Source organism: Pygocentrus nattereri, chromosome 14 (genome assembly GCF_015220715.1).
Source record: "Pygocentrus nattereri isolate fPygNat1 chromosome 14, fPygNat1.pri, whole genome shotgun sequence".
NCBI classification, from domain to species: domain Eukaryota; kingdom Metazoa; phylum Chordata; class Actinopteri; order Characiformes; family Serrasalmidae; genus Pygocentrus; species Pygocentrus nattereri.
In genome coordinates, this window is record NC_051224.1 from 35,271,205 (window position 1) to 35,293,652 (window position 22,448).

Here is a 22,448-nt window from a genome sequence, read left to right on the forward strand (position 1 = left end):
GTGCCTTTCATCAATAAATCCTGCTGCGAGTTTGCAGGGAAAAACACCAACACTGAGTTCAGAGAATGTGGACTAAAGCATGCTGTACAGCGCAAAAGGCAGAGACCACCATTTGCATATTTATTTTCCAGGCAAAACAGTTGGTATTTATTTTTCAGCAGTTTAAATATTTCAAAGTTTTCAGCATTTAGTGTATGAAGAAAGAATCGGCAGGGATATTTGACCACACTTCCAAAGTTCAGTCTTAGAATTTGGTTGAACTCTCTGCTTGTCATAATACAATTAATCCCAAACACATTCAGCGATGTTGAGGTCTGGGTTCTGGGGTGGTCGGTCCATTGTTCTGAGGATTTGTCTTTTGTCTGATTTCTTTTTCTCAGTAAGGGCTGAGATTCTCCTCACAGTGGAAGGATGGACAGAAACACCTGTGGATGTTTTCGGATCGGAAGCAGCTCGATTTTCTCCTCTCTCTCTCAAAGATGAAAGGTTTAAGTGCTGTTTATCTGATGGGGGCAGTTTTGGTGTCTACCAGATCTTGCAGGTGGTTGTTAGGGGTCCCGTTTTCTCTCTCTCTTTTTTTTTTAAACTACGTCAAAAGTATTATTTGGCTTTTATCTTTATGCAAATGGACAATCTTATATCCAGCTTCCTTAGAAAAATGACTCCTTTGATAAACAGTTTGGTTGGAAATGTAATAAATGAAAGGCAGTCTGACTTTTGCACAGCACTGTATATCTAATTAGCTCTTGTGAGAAGATTGTACAGCACCAGCACAGCAACAGAAACACCAAACATGGGTTTTCTTGGAGGTTTTCTGCTGTTTTATTTCAGCAGAAAATGTTTCAGCACTTCATCTGGAAAGAACAAGGCCCAGTCACATTTCATTCTTCACCCCTACCACTTGGCCCTTAGTCCTCTGTTTCGCACATTCTTGCCTAGGGGTAAGGTGAAGGGTGAAGTGTTTGGGCTACATGACCCTCCAAACAGAGGTTTTTCAGAGGCTCACTCCAGTGTTATGACAGTGTTGTTGAAAGAGTGTTATGAGAAAAAAATAAATAAATAAAAAAAAAAGTTTAAAAATGACAATAACCATTTATTATCTTGTCATTTCAATGTATTGTGACCACAACACATTGAAATAATAAATGGTTTTCATCATAACAAGCATAAAAATCCCTAATAGTATGCTAATGCCTCAGTAGCTAGCTAGCTAACTTTCCCATTCCTCCTTAAATAGTCCAGCAGTTCTGATGCCTGAAGCGACAGAATGCAACTGCTGCACTATTTAAGGTGGAACGGGAAAAGTGGAAAAAGAAGCTGGCGAATAGCTGACTTCAACTTCGTATCACCACAGAATTAGGGGTGGGTGATGATAAATAAGTGTGTTATAGCCCCTCTTTGAAAGCATGTGATGCCCTAAATGTAACTAAAGCCCAGCAGTGAGGAGCTGAACTTTTACCTTCTCTGCTATCACTGAAGATGGGCCGGGTCGTCTGCACAGAGATGTTCTTGTGTTCTTTTTTATAGTAGAAGCTTTTCAACCACTACCCCTTCCAAGTACGCAAGTTCCAAGGGGTTTGGGTGACACTCGGGCCCAAGTAGCAACCCTAAGGTTGACCAAGATAGACTTGGCCATATTCATATTCATGCAGGCATCTCCGAGAAACAGCACTGATCTAGCACTCCCACACAAATCACAGCTCCTAGATCAGTTCAGAAGTTTACCAGTGGAACATTAGAGCAATTTCATCCAAACAGCCGGGCAACTCGGCAAGAAAAGGAATGGTAGGGCTTACTCTACGTGCCACACATAAATCTCCTAACAATGTCACCAAGAGCCTTGAATACCACAAATCCAGTGACACAACCAGCTGGAAAAGCTGTGTGAACCCAACTGAAAAGGTCATCTGTGGACATGTTGAGACTTACTCCTTCAATTACATCCTGCCACAGACAAGCAACCATCTAATTTACTGTGATCAACACCAACAGACAATCTGTTGCAAACAAGAGAGTCCACAGCACTCAAAGCCACTGTTTCAACAGCAGTCATATTAAAGTAGGCGAGCTAAGTTTTGGGGCATTTCTGTCTCCTTAAAGCAGAAGACCCCCTTACGTGACTAATGTTATGAAGATACTGTAATGCTAAAATGCTTTCTTTCAAGCTTAATCTTGCCCATAATAAAATGGATCAGCATTCTTTTCCCCATCACTGTACAAAAGATGCACCATGCTGTCTCTATTGTTGGTTGCACTGTGAAGGTTTGTGATTGACTGACACATTTAGAATGTACAAAATAACCATAAAAGCACAACCAAAATGCTAAATAAAAATGGCAGCTTGTGACAAAAAAATAAATAAATAAAAATTCCATGAATTTGTGGCTTTGGTAGATAGATTGAGAAACTGAGCTAACAAGAATAGCACATTTTTTAACATCTTGTCATTACAGATTTAATAAGCAATCACTAATTCTGAGTGATGAGAATATAAGGCAGATTTCCATCCATATCATCAAGTAGCTAAAAGGCTGCATTTCCATCAGCTCTCTACAAGAGAACACAGTCTCATCTGTAAAACACTTGAGAAACTTGGAGTGAATCTACAGGGAAATATTAAAATGTTGAGCAACTGAAATTGGCTTAATGACAATTTATCATTATTTTTCATCTACAGCATATTGTACCATTTTCATGGGTTGCAATTTTTCGTAGCTAGAACCACAAAACTTTGCAGGATTGTATAGCCTATACAGAAATAGTGTACTTGTGCTTTTGGGAATGATCACACATAGTGTTTGTTCAGAGTTCATTTAAACCCTTTTTTGCCATAAGAAATGAATGGCAGAATGTTGAGAAAATGCAATTATGTCAAAGAATATCACAGTGACCCTCATAGACAGTACACAGTCTTACATACATACTAGCACACCTATAAACACACACATTAGCAACTACCTGGGATACCATGGGAATAGCCAAGCAACACCTTGGCAACCACATAGGATAACAGCAATGGCCAAGCAATATTTCGGCAACCCCTGGGATTCAATGCGGGGAGCCAACAGCCTAGCAACACCTTAGCAACCACCTGGGACCTTATAGCTTTATCAAGCCAACTTAAAAAATGCTCATGAGCTTTCTGCTTCTAGAATTTATTATTTACATTTTACATCAGAGCATGGAGACAACACATTGATAAATAAAGCTGCTCAGTAAAGGTTCAAATCAGCTGCAGGCACTTTGTCTATTCACCACATAATATCACCATTACTTGCATTCATTCTTATTTCTTCTGCACCTCACTATTGCATTTTGGCAGCTACGGCCAGGCAAAAATGGAAATGTGTGACCAATAATATGAATTTATCCTATTCACCTTTACATTATTTATATGATGCATAAATGCATTTTTCATCATAAGATTTTGTATTTCTTTTTGTTGTTTTAGCAAAAGATTTATCCATCTCAAGCCTAAATGTCTATGCAATTTTTGTTTCATTCAGTATTTCTAATTTCCATCAAGACTTTATTCAAAATGCCAAAACATGCATAAAAATAAGTGGAAACCCTAGCTATCGCATACTCTCACCAAGTCTCCAACAAGTCTACTCTAGCACTGTCAGAATTCCACAGCAGTTTTCCCACAGCCTGAGGAAGAAAAGAACGACTCCATCACGAATAGTTCACTCTGTCACACAAATCCTCTGAGGAGGCAAAACTGAGCTCCAGCCGAACCTACATCAGACATAAAAATGCAAAATCAAAACCGCATGGGTTCATCGAGTTGCCCGGTACTCATGTGGCAGGTCACGTTGCACAATGAGATCACCTCGAGTTGCTTCACGACTGAACTAATCTCATTTACATTAGCCATTACTAACCACTACATGGGGTTTAACCCACTAATTTCAGACATGACGACAAAACTTTCCTCTTATGCCTAAAAAGGAGATGGCCACAGTCCTGCCTGTGGCTTGGCCCATTACTGAGGGTTTTCATCATCGGTGTGTGTTGATACAACAGCGGCAGGCTAATGACAGAGCGCTTGAGAATGAAGAGCGGACAGAAACGCAGAGCATCCATCATTCCTTGGCCGAGTACGTCTGCCCCTATTACTCATCTCAAAACCACAGATTTTGCTCCTTTTCCACCAGCGACTCGCCTTTAGCCTGAGAGATCACGCATCGTACAGTCATCGTCTCGCTCTCCACCGAACGGACTCCTGTTGGATTGCTTGTGCTGGATTTCTTTAGGAAAAACTGTATTTAGAAGGCTTTAGGATGTTACTTCTGACCACCCTGCATAGCTGGCTTGCACAGATCTTCATTGTCTTGAAGCCTAAAATATAATTAATCCAATTTGTATTTTGAAACAAGTTCACATGCCAACACAATAAATGTGCACATGCCCAAAGAAACAGTAATCTGAGCAAATGAAGATAAAAGCATTTGCCTTTTGATTTTAGTGTCAGCTAGGAAACTAGAGCAGTTCTGTCAAAGTTCTACCACTTGGTTCCATCAGCCTGTCTGTTTTAATCTCCTCCCAGGCTTCTAGCTCAGGTGACAGAGGCTGGTGAGCAGGTTTATCAGGCAAGTCAAATGGATGACTCTGAATAGAACTGCTGAAATAATAGGCCACTTTAAAACGGCCACCAAATAAACACAATGGCATCTTAAATCATCAGACAAATACATAACAACAAGTCAAATAAATTAGCACAGCAGCCATTTTTTTCCTAACTTCCTAGCTTTGGACTAACTGAAGCTACACTTGATTTAGATGATAATGACTTAAACCTGAGGAAATGAAGACAAGGAGCTGGTGTTTGAGGGACTGAAAGCCTAAACCAAACCTGGTCCATGGTGTTTCGATCCATAATCTATTAGCTAACATAACAGAGTAGTGAACAGGCTACACTGCCACACACCTGAGCACAAGTTTGATTCTAACTAGCTGGTGTTCAGCTGACGCCAGTATAGACCAAAAAAAATGTCTGAGAGGGCAAAGTTAAGCACCTGGTGGTAGAGGGACAAAGCAGAAACTGGACCTCTTCTGTGGTGTTCTGGACTGTAGCATGTCAGCTAAGCTAATAATAGCTTATTTAGCAGGCCAGAAGTGCCAAAGATCACAGCTCAGGTTCTGTTCCAGCTAAGTGATGCGCAAATTACACACATCTAGAAAACAAAGACTAACATCTGACAAAGTGGAGTGACTGGTATTGGGGTGACGATCCGAGCATCTTCTGAAGTATAGCCGTTGCTGAGCCAGTCTTATGTAGGTTTTCTAAGATGCTGATTTAAGAGCGGAACAGACAGAAAAAGATCCCCACCAAACAGCACATCAATGGGCTCTGGAGAGGGTGAAAAGCTCCAAGTTCCTTGGAATGCATATTATTGACAGCCTCACCTGGAGTGTCAACACCACCTGCTTGGCCAAGAAAACCCAGCACTGAATTAATTTCTTGTGGAGGATGAAGAGAGCAGCTCTCGCGCTGTCCTGACCAGCTGTCTCAATGCCTGCTATGGGAACCATAGCGTCTCAGACCACAAGACCGCCCAGTGGATTGTGAGTACAGCTGAAGAGAGTGTATCTACCTAGTAGACACTTTCTACCACAAATAGTGCATCTGTAAAGCTGCCAACATTGTGGATGGCCACTCCCACCTCATCATAGACTCTCCATTCAACTGCTGTAGCAACCTTTTCACTATAAAGACTCGACAGCTTCTTTCCTGAGGCAGTTAGACCAACTGCTTCTTTTCTGGGTATATAGTCATGTGTTTGTGTCCTGCATGTTTATCATTGTGCCTTGTAGCTGTTGTGTGTTGCACCACGGGGCCCAGAGAATGTATATTGAGGAATGAAGGCCAATACACTTTATACATGCATCTCAAAAATGATTCAGTTTAGAGCTGCTACAGTTCAAGCACGAAATGCATCAGACTTGTTGAATAATAGCATGTTTCACCTCCCCCCTCCCACCACCCCCGCCCATCATCAAACAGCAGCAGAAGCGCTCTGGTGAAAACAAAGCAACACAGTCATTATTTCACCCAGAATGAATTTGTTTACTGCTGTTCACCACGGAAACAGTTGGAACTAATTAAAGTATTTTGCTTTCGACTGAAAAGTTACTCGGTTTAAAACATGCAGGTTAAAGTGTACAGGCAGAGGCATCTTTTCTAAGGGTTCAAAACACTATTGATCAAGAGACAATGGTCATTTCAAATGGACTGGTTGTGTACGTGTGCGCACGTACCTGCTGAGTGTCAAAGTGAGGGAGTCAGTTGCTGCTCTGATCTTGTTCTGCGCCTCTACGTGTGTCATCTCCTCAACGTTGCTCTCTCCGATGGCCACGAGCCAGTCCCCCACGCCCACTCCTGCCTGCGTGGCCTTTCCTTCAGGAGTCAGCTGCAACACAGACAGCCAAAATTAACATTAGCAAAAAGAACAGCCACAGTAACAAAGATTAGGGAGGGTCTCTGAGCCAGCTGAGCACTTTCTTGATGATAGGTTGGGGTGCCAGGGTGGAGAACTGAAACATGACATTATTGGTTAATACATTTCCTCATGCACTGGTGCACAGTGGCATAAAATCAAAACTCAGAAGATGGGGGAACCCTTTATTTGGATGGTCCACTGTAGATGTTTTGTAGATGCTCAACCAACATTCAACTAAATATTTGTGGTCTGTGAAAAGTTCTATTGAATCTAAACCTACACGCAACTTCACGGCAAAACCTACACCTACTCCTAGACCTCATCCTAACCTAACGCTGTCGACAAACAACCATCACCAAAAAGTTATATAAAATAATAATATAAAGTATCTGTAGATCATCTATAGTCGACCATCCAAATAAGGTGTGACCAGAAATGTTTTAGTGACATTTAAAATTCATGATCTTTCAGTGAAAGACTATGGGAAAACAAGACTTTTGTCTTTTAAAAGTGATCTATCAAAATCCCTGTACAATTCAAAAGGCAGAGATGAAGTGAAATAGTGCCTTGTATAGAAACCTGCACACCAATTTCTTCACAGAACTACGGGACGCAAAGTCTACAATGTAATTATCGCCACTTAATTTACTATTATACAACAGTTAGTTCCGGCCACGCAAGCTGATTATGCTGTTATCTCGGCATAACATCACAGGTTTTTCATAAACACTGTCACTCTGCTGAGACACTGTTGCTACGAAATGTGTTTGACAGCTGTAGGAGACGCTCAAGCCATTTGAACATTCTTACTTCTTTCTTTGCAAACCAACAAAAAAAATGGACACTTTGAAGATCACATTTGACCGGCAGCTGATTTGGTCAGACTCTGAAGGTGAGACGACACTAAATTCCCAGACTGTCGTCACCACTGAGCAGCTTTTCAGTTAGCAACTGTGACAGAAGAACAGCTAAACAACCTGGAATCAGCCAGAAATGAACTCAATACCATTCGCCAAAATGTGTCTGATCTTCAGAGTCTGACCAAATCAGACTGAGCCATAAAACTGACCCAATAAAAAACAGAAAAGCTGCTCAGTGGTGATGACAGTTTGGGAATTTAGTGTAAGGAGCTGGAGAACGAACTGAAATTTATATTAAAAAAAAAAAAGGAAAGCTCAAAACTCCACACAACACGTTTTAGGCTATTACTCTCATTCAAAGCTCTGTCTCGGGCCTCAGGCAACATATTTCCAACCACTGCTGTGTGAAAACCTTCTCTGACAGAATTTCCTGAGGCATCAGTGTGAACCATTCTGACTCTGCAAGTTTCTCCAGGACAGAACATTCCATGTCAAACCACTCAAATGACTTTGTTTATGCCTTACATATTTAATTACGCAGAAAAATACAAGAATTGCCTTTTAAACTATATAATAAGTGATGACTTAATATGATGAAACACACAAAAACTGTATATTGCAAAGTTATCAAAATTGCAATGTAGTAATGCAATGGGACTGGACAGAGGCCAGTCAAGTCAAAACTGTGTCAGAGGAGATTCAGTTAAACAATGCAAAAACATTCTCTGCAGTACCTTCACAAAGACAACCCTAACACAAAGCACTAATAGTTGCAAAGACATTTAGGAATTAATGCACATGGCACATTTTCTTATAAATGTACACAACAGCCCTAAGAAAAGCCTACAAGTACAAGACAAGACTTGTCAGCTTAAACGTAAGACAACAGCCAAGAGAGTGTTAAATGAAGGCAGGGGGTATTAGAGTAGAGGAGAATGCTGTTTGTTTAGCTCTGTGGCTGTTCAAATCTCAATTCACACCTTTTTCCATCCAGCTCCAATGTGTAAGGAGACGCTAATGTATTTTTAGCATAAGTCCTTGGAGGCTTGCAGCACAAAGAAGAAGATTGATGAAGAAAGAGTCTGTTTACTGGGCCGACAAACAGGCACTGCAAGCCTATGATTGATGAGCTCCTCTGCACAGGCAGTCGGAATGATCCCATAGTTCACCGCTGTGTTTACTTTTACAGAACGCTCTCCAAGACCGCGAGATAAGGAAGACTTATCAATGAGCTGGAGTTCATCATCGTACCCTCGAGGCTGACAAAAGGCAAGATAACTTCTCAACGGGATATAATGACAAAGAAAATTTTAATTGTGAAGGCCTTTAATTAGGAACGTTACAATACACAGTTTTGTATTTTGTGGCTTTCGTACTACAGTACCATACACCGATCAGGCATAACATAATGACCACCTCCTTGTCCATTTTATCAGCTCCACTTACTGAATAGCTGCACTTTGTAGTTCTACAGTTACAGACTGTAGTCCAACTGTTTCTCTGATACTTTGTTACCCCCTTTTACCCTGTTCTTCAGTGGTCAGAACCCCCATGGACCCTCACAGAGCAGGTACTATTTGGGTGGTGGATGATCCTCAGCACTGCACTAACACTGACGTGGTGGTGGTGGTGGTGGTGTGTTAGTGCCTGTTGTGCTGGTTTGAGTGGATCAGACACAGCAGTGCTGCTGGAGTTTTTAAAAACCGTGTCCACTCACTGTCCACTCTAGACATTCCTGCTTTGTCAGTCCACCTTGCAGATGTAAAGTCAGAGACGAGAGCTCATCTGCTGCTGCACAGTTTGTGGTGGTCATCCTCTAGTCCTTCATCAGTGGTCACAGGACGCTGCCCACAGGACTCTGTTGGCTGGATATTTTTGGTTGGTGGACTATTCTCGGTCCACTAGTGACACAGATGTATTTTAAAACTCCAGCAGCGCTGCTGTGTCTGACCCACTAACACACCACCACCACCACCACCACCACAACAACCTCTTCAGTGTTACTGCAGTGCTGAGAATGTACCAAATAGTACCTGCTCTGTGAGAGTCCATGGGGTTCCTGACCAATGAAGAATAGGGTAAAAAAGGCTAACAAAGTATAAGATAAACAGATGGACTACAGTCTGTAACTGTAGAACTACGAAGTGCAGCTATACAGTAAGTGGAGCTGATAAAATGGACAATGAGCGTAGAAACGAGGTGGTCATAAATGTTACGCCTGATAGTTGTACATTTACAATACACAGTTGCAAACATTCATTTTGCTTTCATATTTTGGTCAAAGTCGAATTGCTATAACAGGACCTCAGTGTCTAAACACCATCAACGTAATCAAGTCTTTTTCTTAGTGGAGACACAAACGGTACATGTTTCAGGTAAGTGTAGGGGATTATTCTCCGTTTCATTGTAAAGCAACTTACTGGTTTCTTCTGGTGATGGGAACCGGGTGTTGCGATGTCTACACCCAAAATCTATTCTTTGTACTGCACAAAAGTATGTTTTAGGCCAAAACCCTGTTCCAAAACCATGGTTAAACAAGGTTTCAGACATCAGACATCATATTCATTACCATTTCACGTAATGACTTCCTGTGATGTAGCTTTTAAAGGCATTAAACGGCTCAGATGTCTGTTTCCCATCACCACGGTGACCAATTTTCACCCACTACATTTCTCTAGAACAGAGAATTTCACATCAAACCACTCTGAATGACTTTGCTTATATCTTAACCAGCTCATTATGCAAAATTTGGGGGGAAAGTGCTTATTTAACGTCTTTACCTTTCATGAAAATGAGCAGCATTATCAGGAGAAACAGAAAGTCCAGAGTGCCGCTGTTCACACCGAGACAGGAATTACAGGACTGGCCAATGCATTAGATAATTAAAGAACATCCTGTCTGGCTATAGAAGGCGAAGTCCTTGACAGATAATTTAGTGGTGTGTCATGTACAGGAAGCATATACTCGTACATGGCTGCTGATTCACAGTCTAGACATATTCGAAATATCAGCTTCCGTTAACTCAGTGCTTATAGTTATAGGCCACATCCAACACATTCAACAATTAAGTATCTTTTATGTACTTAATCATTCACACTATGCAAACTCATAGGAGATGTTTATTTAGCCTTCATTTGCATCTTTATATCAACAGAAAATGCTGACACAAGCGGTCGTCCAAACAGCTGTCATGTTAACTTAGGCGGGCTGGCTTACTAGCTAATAAAGTTATGTGGTTACTACTAAATACATGGGACCAGGGGTTTAGCCACTGGTAGGGCTGGGAAGGCCTGTGGTCAGTCTGGGTAGGTTCAGAAAAAGATCTAAAATGGGCACTATCAAAGTATCAAACGTCTAGATCGACGCATCGAGTCATCAAAGTCAATACATCAATGGCCCATCCACATTTTTGATGCCCGCTATGGCAGTATGCCCTAGCCTAGGATGATTCAGGGTCTAAAGTTTGCTGTCCCTACATCTAAGCTGTCTGATTTTAACTCTGTAGCCACCAGAAAGGTAATTGCTAAAACAGGTCTTGAGTTGCCACAGTTGATTTATGCCCACGTTCAAAACAGGAGTACTCCAATCTACAACATTCTGTAGCTGTGACCGTCTGATTAGAAGGAGAATGAAACTGAAATTTTTTAAAAGCACCTCTCAAGGATTTCTGTGCTGATGGGGACCATTTGGCAATTCAATGAACTTCCTTTTGAAGCCTAATGCTATTCTTCCTAGTATTAGCTGGAATTAGTTTTGCTGTCTGTTTGAACCTGTTTAATTAAATCTGAATGCTGATGTGAATGGCTATGCTATAAGGTTTTAATCCTGGCTATCCGGGATAATTTGGGGGAAATTCCACAGATGCGTCATCCCATATAAATCAGCCAATCAAATCCCGTACAAGTTACCTTACCAGATCTCTTCTTGTAAAATTGATCCAGATCAAATAGGGCTTTTAGTGAAGTGCTTCACTTCAAATGAATTTTAAAGCAGAAATATTAGCTCAGTATAGATGATGGCCGACACGGAAGGTTTCAATAACAGTATCACAAAAGCAAAAACGGTATCACACGATCCCCACATGGTGTGTCACTTTTTTCAATGCCTATTCTGATTAAACTAAAGCTGTTGTGCAGCAGAACTGCTGCAGCAGAGTTACAAACAAGTTTCAAGTGAATTGCAGGGGGCTTTAAATTATGTCATGCAAGTACCATGAACATTTCACCATATAAAGCCAGCCTGTCGTTCCCTCATAATAGCTACTGAATAATTCATATTAGTTACTGAATACTAAGCCTTTTTCTACACAACTGAACGACAAGTCACTAGTTGTTTGAGTAGAGCTGCTGTGCAAGATGAGAAGCGATCCGCCCTCAGTGAAACAAAGACTGGTGTCATTCTCCATAACCTTAGTGCAAAGCACCCACTCACAGCTCTTAGATACAGCCAAACAGATCAGCCTTTTGAATTTCTGCCACGTTCCTTTGAAAAACAAAAGCTCTGTGCCAGGATTCAGAGGAACTCTACTGACATATCTGCTTCAGTTGGCACCTGCTATACGGGAGGATGTGTTCACACAAAAGAAACGCTCAACTCACAGAATGGGTTCAATATTAAACAATATGAAGCGCTGAACGTCCTCCACGGCTGCAATACAGTCAACATGAGTCAACACGACAGCACTTCACTTCAAATAAAAGACACTTTGAAAGGCTTGGAAAAACACATACATTTCAAGGTGGAGACTAACCTTTTAAAATCTTACCCTTTCTACATCAGTACTGTGAGTAAAAAGTCAGAGTTCACCCTCTATTTATTTAATTCCCGTCGAATCGACGACTAAGTTCAAGTTATTCATTTTTAAGGAGATCTTTCTGAGGAGACAGCTTAGAAAAGAATCCAAAGTCAACTGTGCAAGAGCTGGTAGGCCACCAAAATCACTAGCATCAGGTAAACAGTCCTTGAGAGACAGGAGAAAATCAGGTCTCTGCCTAATGCTGTTCTCTCTAGTATTAGCCGACATTAGTTTTGCTGTCTGTTTATTATTAAACAGGTGTTTAATTTGAACCTGAATGGTTATGAGGTTTCAATCATGGCTATCCAGGGTAATTTGGGGGAAATCACACAGATACTTCATCCCATATATCGCTGCTGTCGGAAGAAAGCCTCGTATGTCCATTTTTGAAGTTTCAGTTTTTAATATCATTTGAAAATGCCTGTTGGTCTTTACATTGCGTGTAAATTTCATGATGAATAGACCAAAAGAAAAGGCCCAAAATTGCTTGGAAAGATGTCTGGTTCCATTGACTTCTATTAAAAGTGAAGTGTGTTTTTTCCTTATCCTGTAAAGTTACTGTTTTGGACATACAAGGTTTTCGACAATAAAAATTGCTTATTTTAAAGCTTAAAATAGACACATTGGCTTAGTATTGATGCTGCCAATGATATGGAAGGCTTCAATAACAGTATGAGAAAAGCAAAAATGGTATCGCACCATCCCTACATGGTAGGTCACTCTTTTGAATGGCTGTTTTTACAGAACTAAAGCTGAGATGCGGCAGAACCGCTGCAGCAGAGTTTCAAACAAGTGTCAAGTGAATTGCAGGAGGCTGTAATACTGTAAAGGTAAAAAAAATACTGAAAGTCTAATAATATAGCTTGTTGAAATAGAATATCTACACCCACGGACATGGTGTGGCCATTTAAAGGGTTACTCTGCACTGATTTTGAATTGCTACAGTCTATTTTAATGAGTTATTATAGTATTAAATAAAGCATAAAGAAAAATACAAATATAAATGTCAAGAAAAAAAAAAAACAAAAAAAAAAAAACATGGTAATTCAGAAGGTTCTTGAGAGTCTATATTCTCACACTAGTTATTGCAGTTAGAGCTGCATTCACTTTTTTTTTAATAATTCTCAAAATCTCGTCCTAATGATTGGTGGAGAAATCTGAAATGCCATTTTCCCCTGTAATCAAACAGACTTACACCCCAAGAACATCAGAATCCAGTTTTCCAGATAAGGGTTAGTCCTACACTAAAAAGGATTTCCAATGGATTCGCATCGACTTAGCCCAGGAGTTAGGGTTTAACCCCTGAGTCCAAAGCAGGGCCTGAGGAAAAACATAAGAACACAATAAGCTCAGTCACTGAAATTAAGTCTAGGTTTTGAAACTGGCCCATAATACAAGATTATTGAAACACCCCAACATTTACACAAGCTCCAGTTTTAATTGCAGCCAGCTGCATGTGTACAATGCCCATTGTCCACCCTTACCTTCATGTAAAGCAGAGGCCTGCGACATCTGCAGCACACACGGTTCAAAGACGTTTCCTGCCCCAAATCCTTCTCTCAACACCACACCCACCTTCAACAGGCACTTACGCTTTCACACTCACTACACCTCTCGCTCCTCAGCCTGCAAGTGACATCTTAAAAGCTCTTAACAAATGAGAATTCTCCCTCACTCACGGCTTTTAGAAACACAGAGAAATTCTGCCCAACATACAAACTGTAAACTTTATCAATGCCACACCTGTTTTTATAAGCAGGAATTTGTTTCAAATTGTTCACAATCTAATTCCTATGTAGTTATAAATGAACAACATCACTGCTTTTGGAACAAAAACAAGCTACGCTGTTTTTCAGCATCTGAAAAGTCTTTTGGGCTACACTCGGTGTGTAAATGTCATGATGAACTGACCAAAAGAAAAGGCTTAAAATCGCTTGGAAAAATGTCGGGTTCCATTGACCTACATTAAAAGTTCTCCTGTACAGTTACCATTTTGGAGATACGAGGTGCTGTTCTGAGCCTTAGACATAAAAGCTTGCCAGCTTGTCAGACTCAAACACAGGGGGCTTACGTACAAGACAGCTGAGACAGAACAGGTATGTGGGCAGAAAACATATGGGCAGTGACAATATCACATGGTTATTTTAGCTAAATTACACAGGTAATCACTTTTGGCTATTTATGGTAACATTTTACTGAAGGACAGTGTCCATAAGGCTGCACAACACTTACATAAGCCTTCTGTGACAAATGACGAACCTATATTAGGGCAGGGCAATATGAAACTTTATGACAATGACCAATATTATGACGCAATGAGTTACAATATGCTTTTCCGGGTATTGTATGCCATTCTGCGCTGATGATTTTCATGTTTCATTACAAGTATAGAATAATTAGGCCTGTTTGACTGGGATTACTGTAGCGCAATTTGTGAAATGAATAAACATTTGTCCATAGTCTATGACATTCTGCTGAAATCAGTCAAAGAGAATCTGTTTATTTGTGACCATATTTAGAGTAAAACAGGCTTGTTTAAAATAGGGACTCTCAACCACTGTGCCACAGACCACCCAGTTACTCCTGTGGTGTTGGTGATCCACAAGGGGGGACTGAGGGGGAGCCAGTGGTCCGCAGTCTGTAGAAAAGTTGAATATAAAATTACTGTATTCATAATTTGATTTTTTTTTATATTATCGTGACATACTGTGCATCATGAAAATTATTTTTTTTCCAATACATTTAGATAAAAATATATCATCAGGTCTCAGTCCTGACTGGGTCTCATGTCCTGGACCCCTGGACAATGACAGTCCTTGAGCTAAAGCTATAAACACAAAAATTCTAATTTTCAATTTTAAGATGAAATTTTGCTGATTTTTCTGTAATTGGACTCAAAAGACACTGATCTTCCAGTTGTTATTTAGGTCATATTTCCCCAAGTTTTACTGATAAATAGAATCATTTTTTTATTCTTATTATTTTTTGTTCTTCCTGTGGACCTTCAATCCTTTTAGTGATAAACAGGTGGGCCTTGAGGTGGACAAGGTTGAGAGTCCATGTTTAAAGTGATTTAGATGACTGAATACTACATGGGTCTAATTCATAATTGACATTTGGTAAAAGAATAAAATAAAAAAAAAATTTAAAAAAAGTACATTTGTGAAACTATTACTTCATCATAGGGAATGAGCGAGACTGGAAGGGAATTAAGTGGAAGTGTGAAGGAGGACACTGGAGAGTGATCAGGAGACCCCAAGGGTTGCGCTGATGGACAGAGGCACCTGTTCCTCGGGTTCAGGTTCAGAGCAGCTGTTCCTAGGCTCGCTGCAGGATGGCAGGGATGTGCTGAGCTCAGGCTTTTCAGACGAACCCATAAAAACCCCATCAGCGCGGTGCAGCCACAGGCGAAATGGCTCTTTCACATTCACATCAAAACCACCACACCGCCAGACTCTGTGGGAGATCAGATTTTCTTGCTAAAACACAGGACTTGCAGGGCTACGCACAGAATGAGAAAGAAATGTGTTCTATGACTTCAGATACTACTTGGTAGGGTCTCGAATACTCGGCAGCAATCCAGCGGGGTCATAGCTTTCATAGTTTGACAGATGTCTGTGTCAAGTTAAGAAGCCCTCAGAATCACCTTGCTAAACATGTTCCTTCTGTAAATCTAGCACCAGCATGGCTTCACCTGTGAGTTCACCTCACAACCAGCAAGCTCTGAGATCACCCCTCAACCAGCAGTTCAAATTCTTGCCACATTTCACTTTTAGGCCCCCCCGTCCTTTGTGGGGGTGGGGGACACTGGACTTGGTTGTCGTTGCGTCAGCTGAAACAGAGCCATAAATACCTCCGAGGGAAGGGGCCGAGCTTTCTCTGGAGCGGTCGGTGTAGCAAAGCAGTGCCCCTGTGAGAGAAACGAAAGCTCCACACATTCCCGTTTCAGCCACAAACTTCAGTAAGGATATCTGTATTCTAATCCACAGGCCTTAGAGTTACTGGCAATGAGATCAGTGACAAACAGCGAGTTTTATGAGCAGAAACGTTTTGCACTGAGCACCCGTCAAATTTATCTTTCTCGCAGTTCATTAAACGTCAAGAGTAATGCACGCCCAGGGACCCGGAGGAGCCATCACGAGAGGAGGAAAAGAAGCCGCGGACGAAAAGCTGAAAGCCGAATGTAACGGAGCGAAAGACGGGGCCATGGATCACGCTCCTGACGCAATATGGAATAAAAGCTAGAATAAAAGGCAGGCGAGAATAAATGCATCAAAAGGTTACATCATAATTACAGTCTGGCTGAAAGGCTTGATCTGCGCTAATAAAAACCAAGTGAACAATCCATCACAGAGGAGCAGAAAATTCGATCTAAATCACCAGCCCGTTTCGTGAAACAGGGGGAGAGGTCTAATAAATGACTTTTCTCCAAATGTGCGTATGTGTGTAAGAGAAGAAATGCTTTGCAGGCTTCATGTTGAGGGTGTGATTTATAATGACATGGCTGTAGCGTGATGTGCTGCATCATCATAAGCTTTTATGAATATATCAAGAATATAGTCACTTCCAGAACAAACAATTGTATCATAAACAGTCCAGAGAGTCCAGGGAGTCGGTAAACAACAAATCAGTGTAGAACATTGCTTCACAAAGCTACTGTGTTTCGAAATTATGGCTGAAATATCCGGTTGGAGAATGGAAGGGTCACTCGTTACTGTCGGCGATAGGGGTGCAACGATTATTCAACTTCGTCGACCAAATTAGTTGGAAAATAACACTTTTCAAACACTGCTCCATTTTCCTAACGTCAAGGCCACATGGGCGTTTAAATTCAGCGAACAAAGCAGAGCGTTTCCAAACCGTTTCCTGTTTTCCATGAACATTTAGCTCCACTCGTAAACACTTTCAAGGGATAGTTCTCAGAGGACAAAATGCAGCTGGACCGTTGAAATGAAACAAAACCGCTCATTACCTGGTCACAGAGAATAAGTTCGCCACAAACATTTGCCACTTTCCCACCCGCCCATGAGAGCACGTCTTCTCTGCAACGGGGAGTATCTGCTCCTAGATGAGAGCGAGATGCTCACGGGAGTCGCCGACTTCTCTGTTTCAATAAAGACTGACTGTAAAATTTAGAGCGCAGACAGACAGCAGAACAGCTTGAATTTAACATTTTTTTTATTTACTTGATTAAAGGAAAACTGATCTACTTTTGCTATTTTTATTGCTGCGACTTCACTGCTATTTTAAATTTTGATAGGAAAAAAAATATGTTGATGTGTTATGAGTTTGATTTACCATTTATATTAGCAGGAAAGTTAAAGAAGGAAGTGAATTTTTGAATGTTATTCTTTTTTTGAGCACAATAAAGATGAAAGTTAAAAGCTGATAAGTTATTTGGAAAAGCAGTGATTCATAACCAAAATAATTGATTATTCATTTTAGTAATTGATAGATTATTCGACTATCAACTTAGTCGTTTGTTGCAGCCCTAGTTAGCGCAGTCGGCGAAAGTGTGTTGAATTTTTGTCATATTTAATGGCTATAATGCAATCTGAGACAACATACAATTTTGCAGCTGCCACTACAGCAGAGTGAAGTTGAAATTACAGCATAAACAGCACAGAGTTTCAGTAGACATGAATGTGGCTTCATAATGACTCCCTCAAAAAGTCAAATTGTTGGCTTTGAATTCGTATAAAACGTAACCAGATGGCGAACTTAACTGGCTACTGCTAATAGTGTCTCTTTAACTGGTTTACGCTTTATATTTGATTTAAAACTAGCTACTCTGCCCTCTAGAGTAGGCCGAGCAGATCAGTACACAGCTAACAGGCTAATGCTACAATAACAATAAAAGACTTACCTGTTACGAGCTTCAAATATCTGTACTCGAACTAGAGCTGTCAAATCACAGGTAGCACCAAGCTAAGCCCACTAGCTTGGCACTAACATATCATGAGGTGCGTCATCGCAGCACTGATTAAAACCAGATTTCAACATCAGACGTTGCTATTGTTTTTCTGCCTGTACCCGAATCCCAGTTTCAGCACTACTAAAAAGCTGAAATGAAATGACATTATTACCCCAACGTTGGGTCATTTGTGGAGGCTATAAATAGGATCGGCTGACTAAAGTGTTTTGCCCACGTAGGTTCAGGTTTCTACTGACAGATTGATTAGAAACATCAGCATACAAGCATTTAAACAGCATCTCATATATATCGTTTATATTTAACTTCAGCCACATTAAATACACCCAATTCACCTCTTCAGCTCATTGGCAAGGCCTTCATGAACTTATTAGCCCCACAATGGGGAAATCTCACCTCTGTATTTGAGCCATCCGTGCAGTGAAACATCGCATACACACTAGTGAGCACACAGACACGAAGGGGCAGTGAGCACACTTGCCCAGAGTTGTGGACAGCCCTATTTGCAGCGCCCGGGGAGCAGCTAGGGGGTTAGGTGTCTTGCTCAAGGGCACTTCAGTCATGTAATATCAGCGCTGGGGGATTGAACCAGCGATCTTCACAGGACTGGTTCCCCAACCTCCAGCCCACGACTGCCAACTTAAATCAGAGCATTAGATGAGGGTAAATGATCAGCCGCAGCACTTTGGGCCAGAAAGTCTGCAGTTTGGCATTCCTGTTATAAGCATTTAACATACAGTCTGTTTCACTTTGAGGGAAGTTCTTTCCATGAGTCTCTCAATGAGTTGTGGAACGCAGGAATAAGGTGGATAATAAATGTATAAACGGCACAGCAATGCTGACTGGATGTCAGCCAATTATAATGTCATCATATTTTTTCCAAACAAGGGAATTCAACAATCACAGCATGCTTTCCTCTCCCTCTGGCAGCACTGTCAGCACTGCAGCACTGTCTGCATAACCTGTCTGTTTAACATCTGACTCTGGACAGACGCTTCTATCATTCCTGTAACAAGAGCTGCTGCTTATAACAGCAGACGAGCAAAATATATTAATAAAATTAATGAATAAATAACAGCAAAGCAAGGTGTTTAATTTTGGCACATGGAACGTGGAGCTTATTTTGGACAAACATCAGCAACTTTGGTTAAATTCAAATTGAAAAACCAACCATAAAGAAGGAAATAAATAAATAAAATGTATTTTTCTGGCAATTTTGGAAGAAGTCCTAATTCTTAAGTGGACACAAAAGCAAACGCAGGTCATTTATCAAATCAACAAGTCAATAGTGCAGTTTCAAAGGGCAAAGCTGTGGCTGTAGTAGAAAGTCATCTTTAATTTGGCCACAAAGCTGTAATTAATCTAGTATTAAAAAAAAATAAAAAAAAATTAAAAAAAAAGAGCAGAACACAAAACGCAAACTTTACTCTTCAGTGCTGTGGTCTCTGCTATAGCTTAGCCTGACTGCGCCTTCTCCTGTTCCTACAGAACTAATTTATTTTTGCTTGTTTTCCTTTTTTTGCTGGTGCAATTTGGACTTTCCAATTTAACGAACTTCAGAAAAACTAAAAACACTAAAAGGTGCATCACAAAAATGTGTTCAAGTGTCATGAGGTCACATTTTTGTTATACTGCCCACACTTGTGTGTGATTTCACCAGGAAATTATTTCTTTAAGGTGTGAAAAACTCATGGCCATAATGGCCAGTGGTTTTATATGGTTCTGGATGCAGGGTGGAGACACAAGTTGTGTGATGCCAGGAAACAGTGCTAAAAATGCCAGGAATGCTGCAGCACCATGGAGATGCTATGGAACGGCAGGGAGGATGAATATGTCTGTAGACATATTCTGACATATGTCTGTAGAGAACAATTAGAGAAATACTACAGCCCCCATAACACACACACACACACACACACACACACACACACACACACACACACACACACACACACACACACACACACGGTGACCACTCCAGAGCCCAGGTCTCAACATCACTGAATGTGCTTGAGAATGCAACCAACTTCTAAGACTGAGCTTTGAAGGGTGGACACACTGAACACTATGAAATTATATTTTAATAATAATAGTTGTTGAGGCCTCTGTAATTATCTAAACAAACATGTTTAAACGGGTTTTCTGCACTTTGCAAAGTCAAGACCGTGTCGCTCGTCCTAAAGGTCAGCGCAGTCCGGTCAATTTTGCCTTGTAAATGTATAAAACACACTCTCACAGGGTTGAAGAGCTCAGTGATCTGTTATTCATAACTTGACTGATCCAGAATCAACATTTTTCTTACTTTTTTCTGACCAATGCCGAGATAAAACGGTTACGAGCGGACTGTAGAACAGCTCTGCTGCTATGTTTCTAAACAAATACTGGGGGGGGGGGGGGGGTAGTCAAACAGACATAGTAATCTTTCAATAAGGCAAACATTCACGAATTTCTTCAAAAATAAACAGGAATATTCCAGTTTGTCACTTTGCTAATAAAACCTGCCGTGTGAACTGGTTTTATTAGGCTGTGCTTGTAAAAACTTGCCATTTGTTCTCCAAACACACAAAGGGAACAGACAGACCACCCTAACGGACCATTTCTTCCCCACTTTTTTCAACTCTTCTCTTTACCTAGAGGCAAAAAGGCACAAATCTCAGCAGAAACTCTGAAACAGTAAGTAGAACCAGACTTCCAACTAAATGAATTAATCAATAAATTGCGTCATCACAGACTAATAGTCACTGTCCCAAACAGCACTGATGAGTCATCTCGCGTGCACCTGTGGAGCGGCTCCAGCCACGCTGATGTCAGTTTAAACACGGGAAGCCTGTAAGACTCGGCTTGTGTGCTCGCATTCCTGCGCTAATTCATTAGGTTGTCACTCAAGAGGAGAGGCGTGGTGCGTTTGTTTGGCTTCAGCGTCCTAATCTGTCAGCGTGCTCAGTTAACAGCCCAAGGCCTGGTGAAAAGGCAGCATGTGTCCCGCTATTAAAAGAGGGAGCATGAACATCTACAAAACGCACTGATGTTCTACAAACCTCAATTCCAAAAAAAGGATGGGACAGCATCTGAAATGCTAATTAAAAAAAAAAGTGATCAATAAATTGTTTGTTTCAAAGTGAAAACAGTACAAAAACATTTGATGTTTTACTTTTTCTTGTTTTTGTTTTTGCCCTTTGCTGTTTTGGCCTGGAAATGCAACATCCATTATTTTCCATTACACGTCAGATCACAATATATGCTTCTACTTTGCGTCAGTCCATTTTAGACGAGCCTGAGCCCAAAGAAGTCAGCGGATGTTGTTGACATAAGGCTGTATTATACATAGCGGAAGCCATAACTTGCATTTATGGATGCAGTGATGACCTGTGTGCACAAACAATGGTTTGCTAAAGTATCTCTCAGTGGAAGTGATGACATCAGTCACAAAAATATGCTAGTTTCAAATGCAGTGCTGTGTGCAAGATCAAAGGTTGTAGGCATTCCATTGTGGTTTGTATGTGCCGTTTACACACACACACACACACACACACACACACACACACACACACACAGAGTTGTTAAATGCCGACACATTTTTTGGTAAAATGGTCAGCCTCACCTCACACTCACTAAACCTTTCTTTTTAGACCCAAGCATGACCATCTAAGACCATTTCATTTTTTTTACATTTCACAACATTCCTAGTCTTCAATTGCCCACGTCCTAAAATTGAGACATGTGATACAGACACCACTTTCAGAATGAGCGCATATTTATTACGACGACAGAGTTGCTGAAACATTACATAGCTTGTTTGTTTGAATTCTGATTTTAAAATATCACTGCATTCTGGTTTTATGCACATTATCTAGAATCCAAACTTTTGGAAGAAGTGAGGTCTTACATGATAAAGTCTTTATCATTCATGGGTCTCAACAGACCCCCCCCCTTTTCCCAAATATTCTCTCTAATCTTTCAACATATCTGAATTTACACAACCAAATCATAAGGCAAATTATTCAGTAACTGCATGAAATAAATGTAAATTTTTCTTTTATTTATTTTTTGTAAACATTCCCCTCAAATGAACAGAACGTGTGTTTTATGATCTACACATATTACTATACGCTTACAATTTACTGCTGAAAGCCAAAAATCTCAGACGCTCTTTGTGTTACTTTATAAAAATAATTTTACAGGCAGATCACTGAAGAGACGCCATCGGTTTATAGTTTATAGCCCAGATTTGGGGAAAAAACGGGTCGACTTTCAGTAGAAAAACAAACTGAGTTCAGCTTCTTTTATCATAAGGGTTTAAAATTCCATCACTGTCTATTAGACTGGAGAGAAGAGTTACAGCCTCATACGACGCCCAGCTTCTGAATGGAGCTTATGAAATATGAACGTTATGAAGACCATGACGAAGTGTGTTTTGG

At 40.7% G+C, this 22,448-nt stretch overlaps 1 protein-coding gene across 4 annotated transcripts in view; it reads right to left on the reverse strand.

Annotated features, from left to right (window-relative positions):
* The window catches only part of pdlim7 (PDZ and LIM domain 7), a 74,460-nt gene that overhangs the window by 41,015 nt on the left and 10,997 nt on the right, over positions 1-22,448 (reverse strand). For all 4 annotated transcript variants that reach the window (XM_017706245.2, XM_037544955.1, XM_037544954.1 and 1 more), the window contains exon 3: positions 6,262-6,413. In XM_017706245.2, the coding sequence (XP_017561734.1) occupies positions 6,262-6,413 (152 nt within the window). The remainder of the gene's footprint in view (positions 1-6,261; positions 6,414-22,448) is intronic.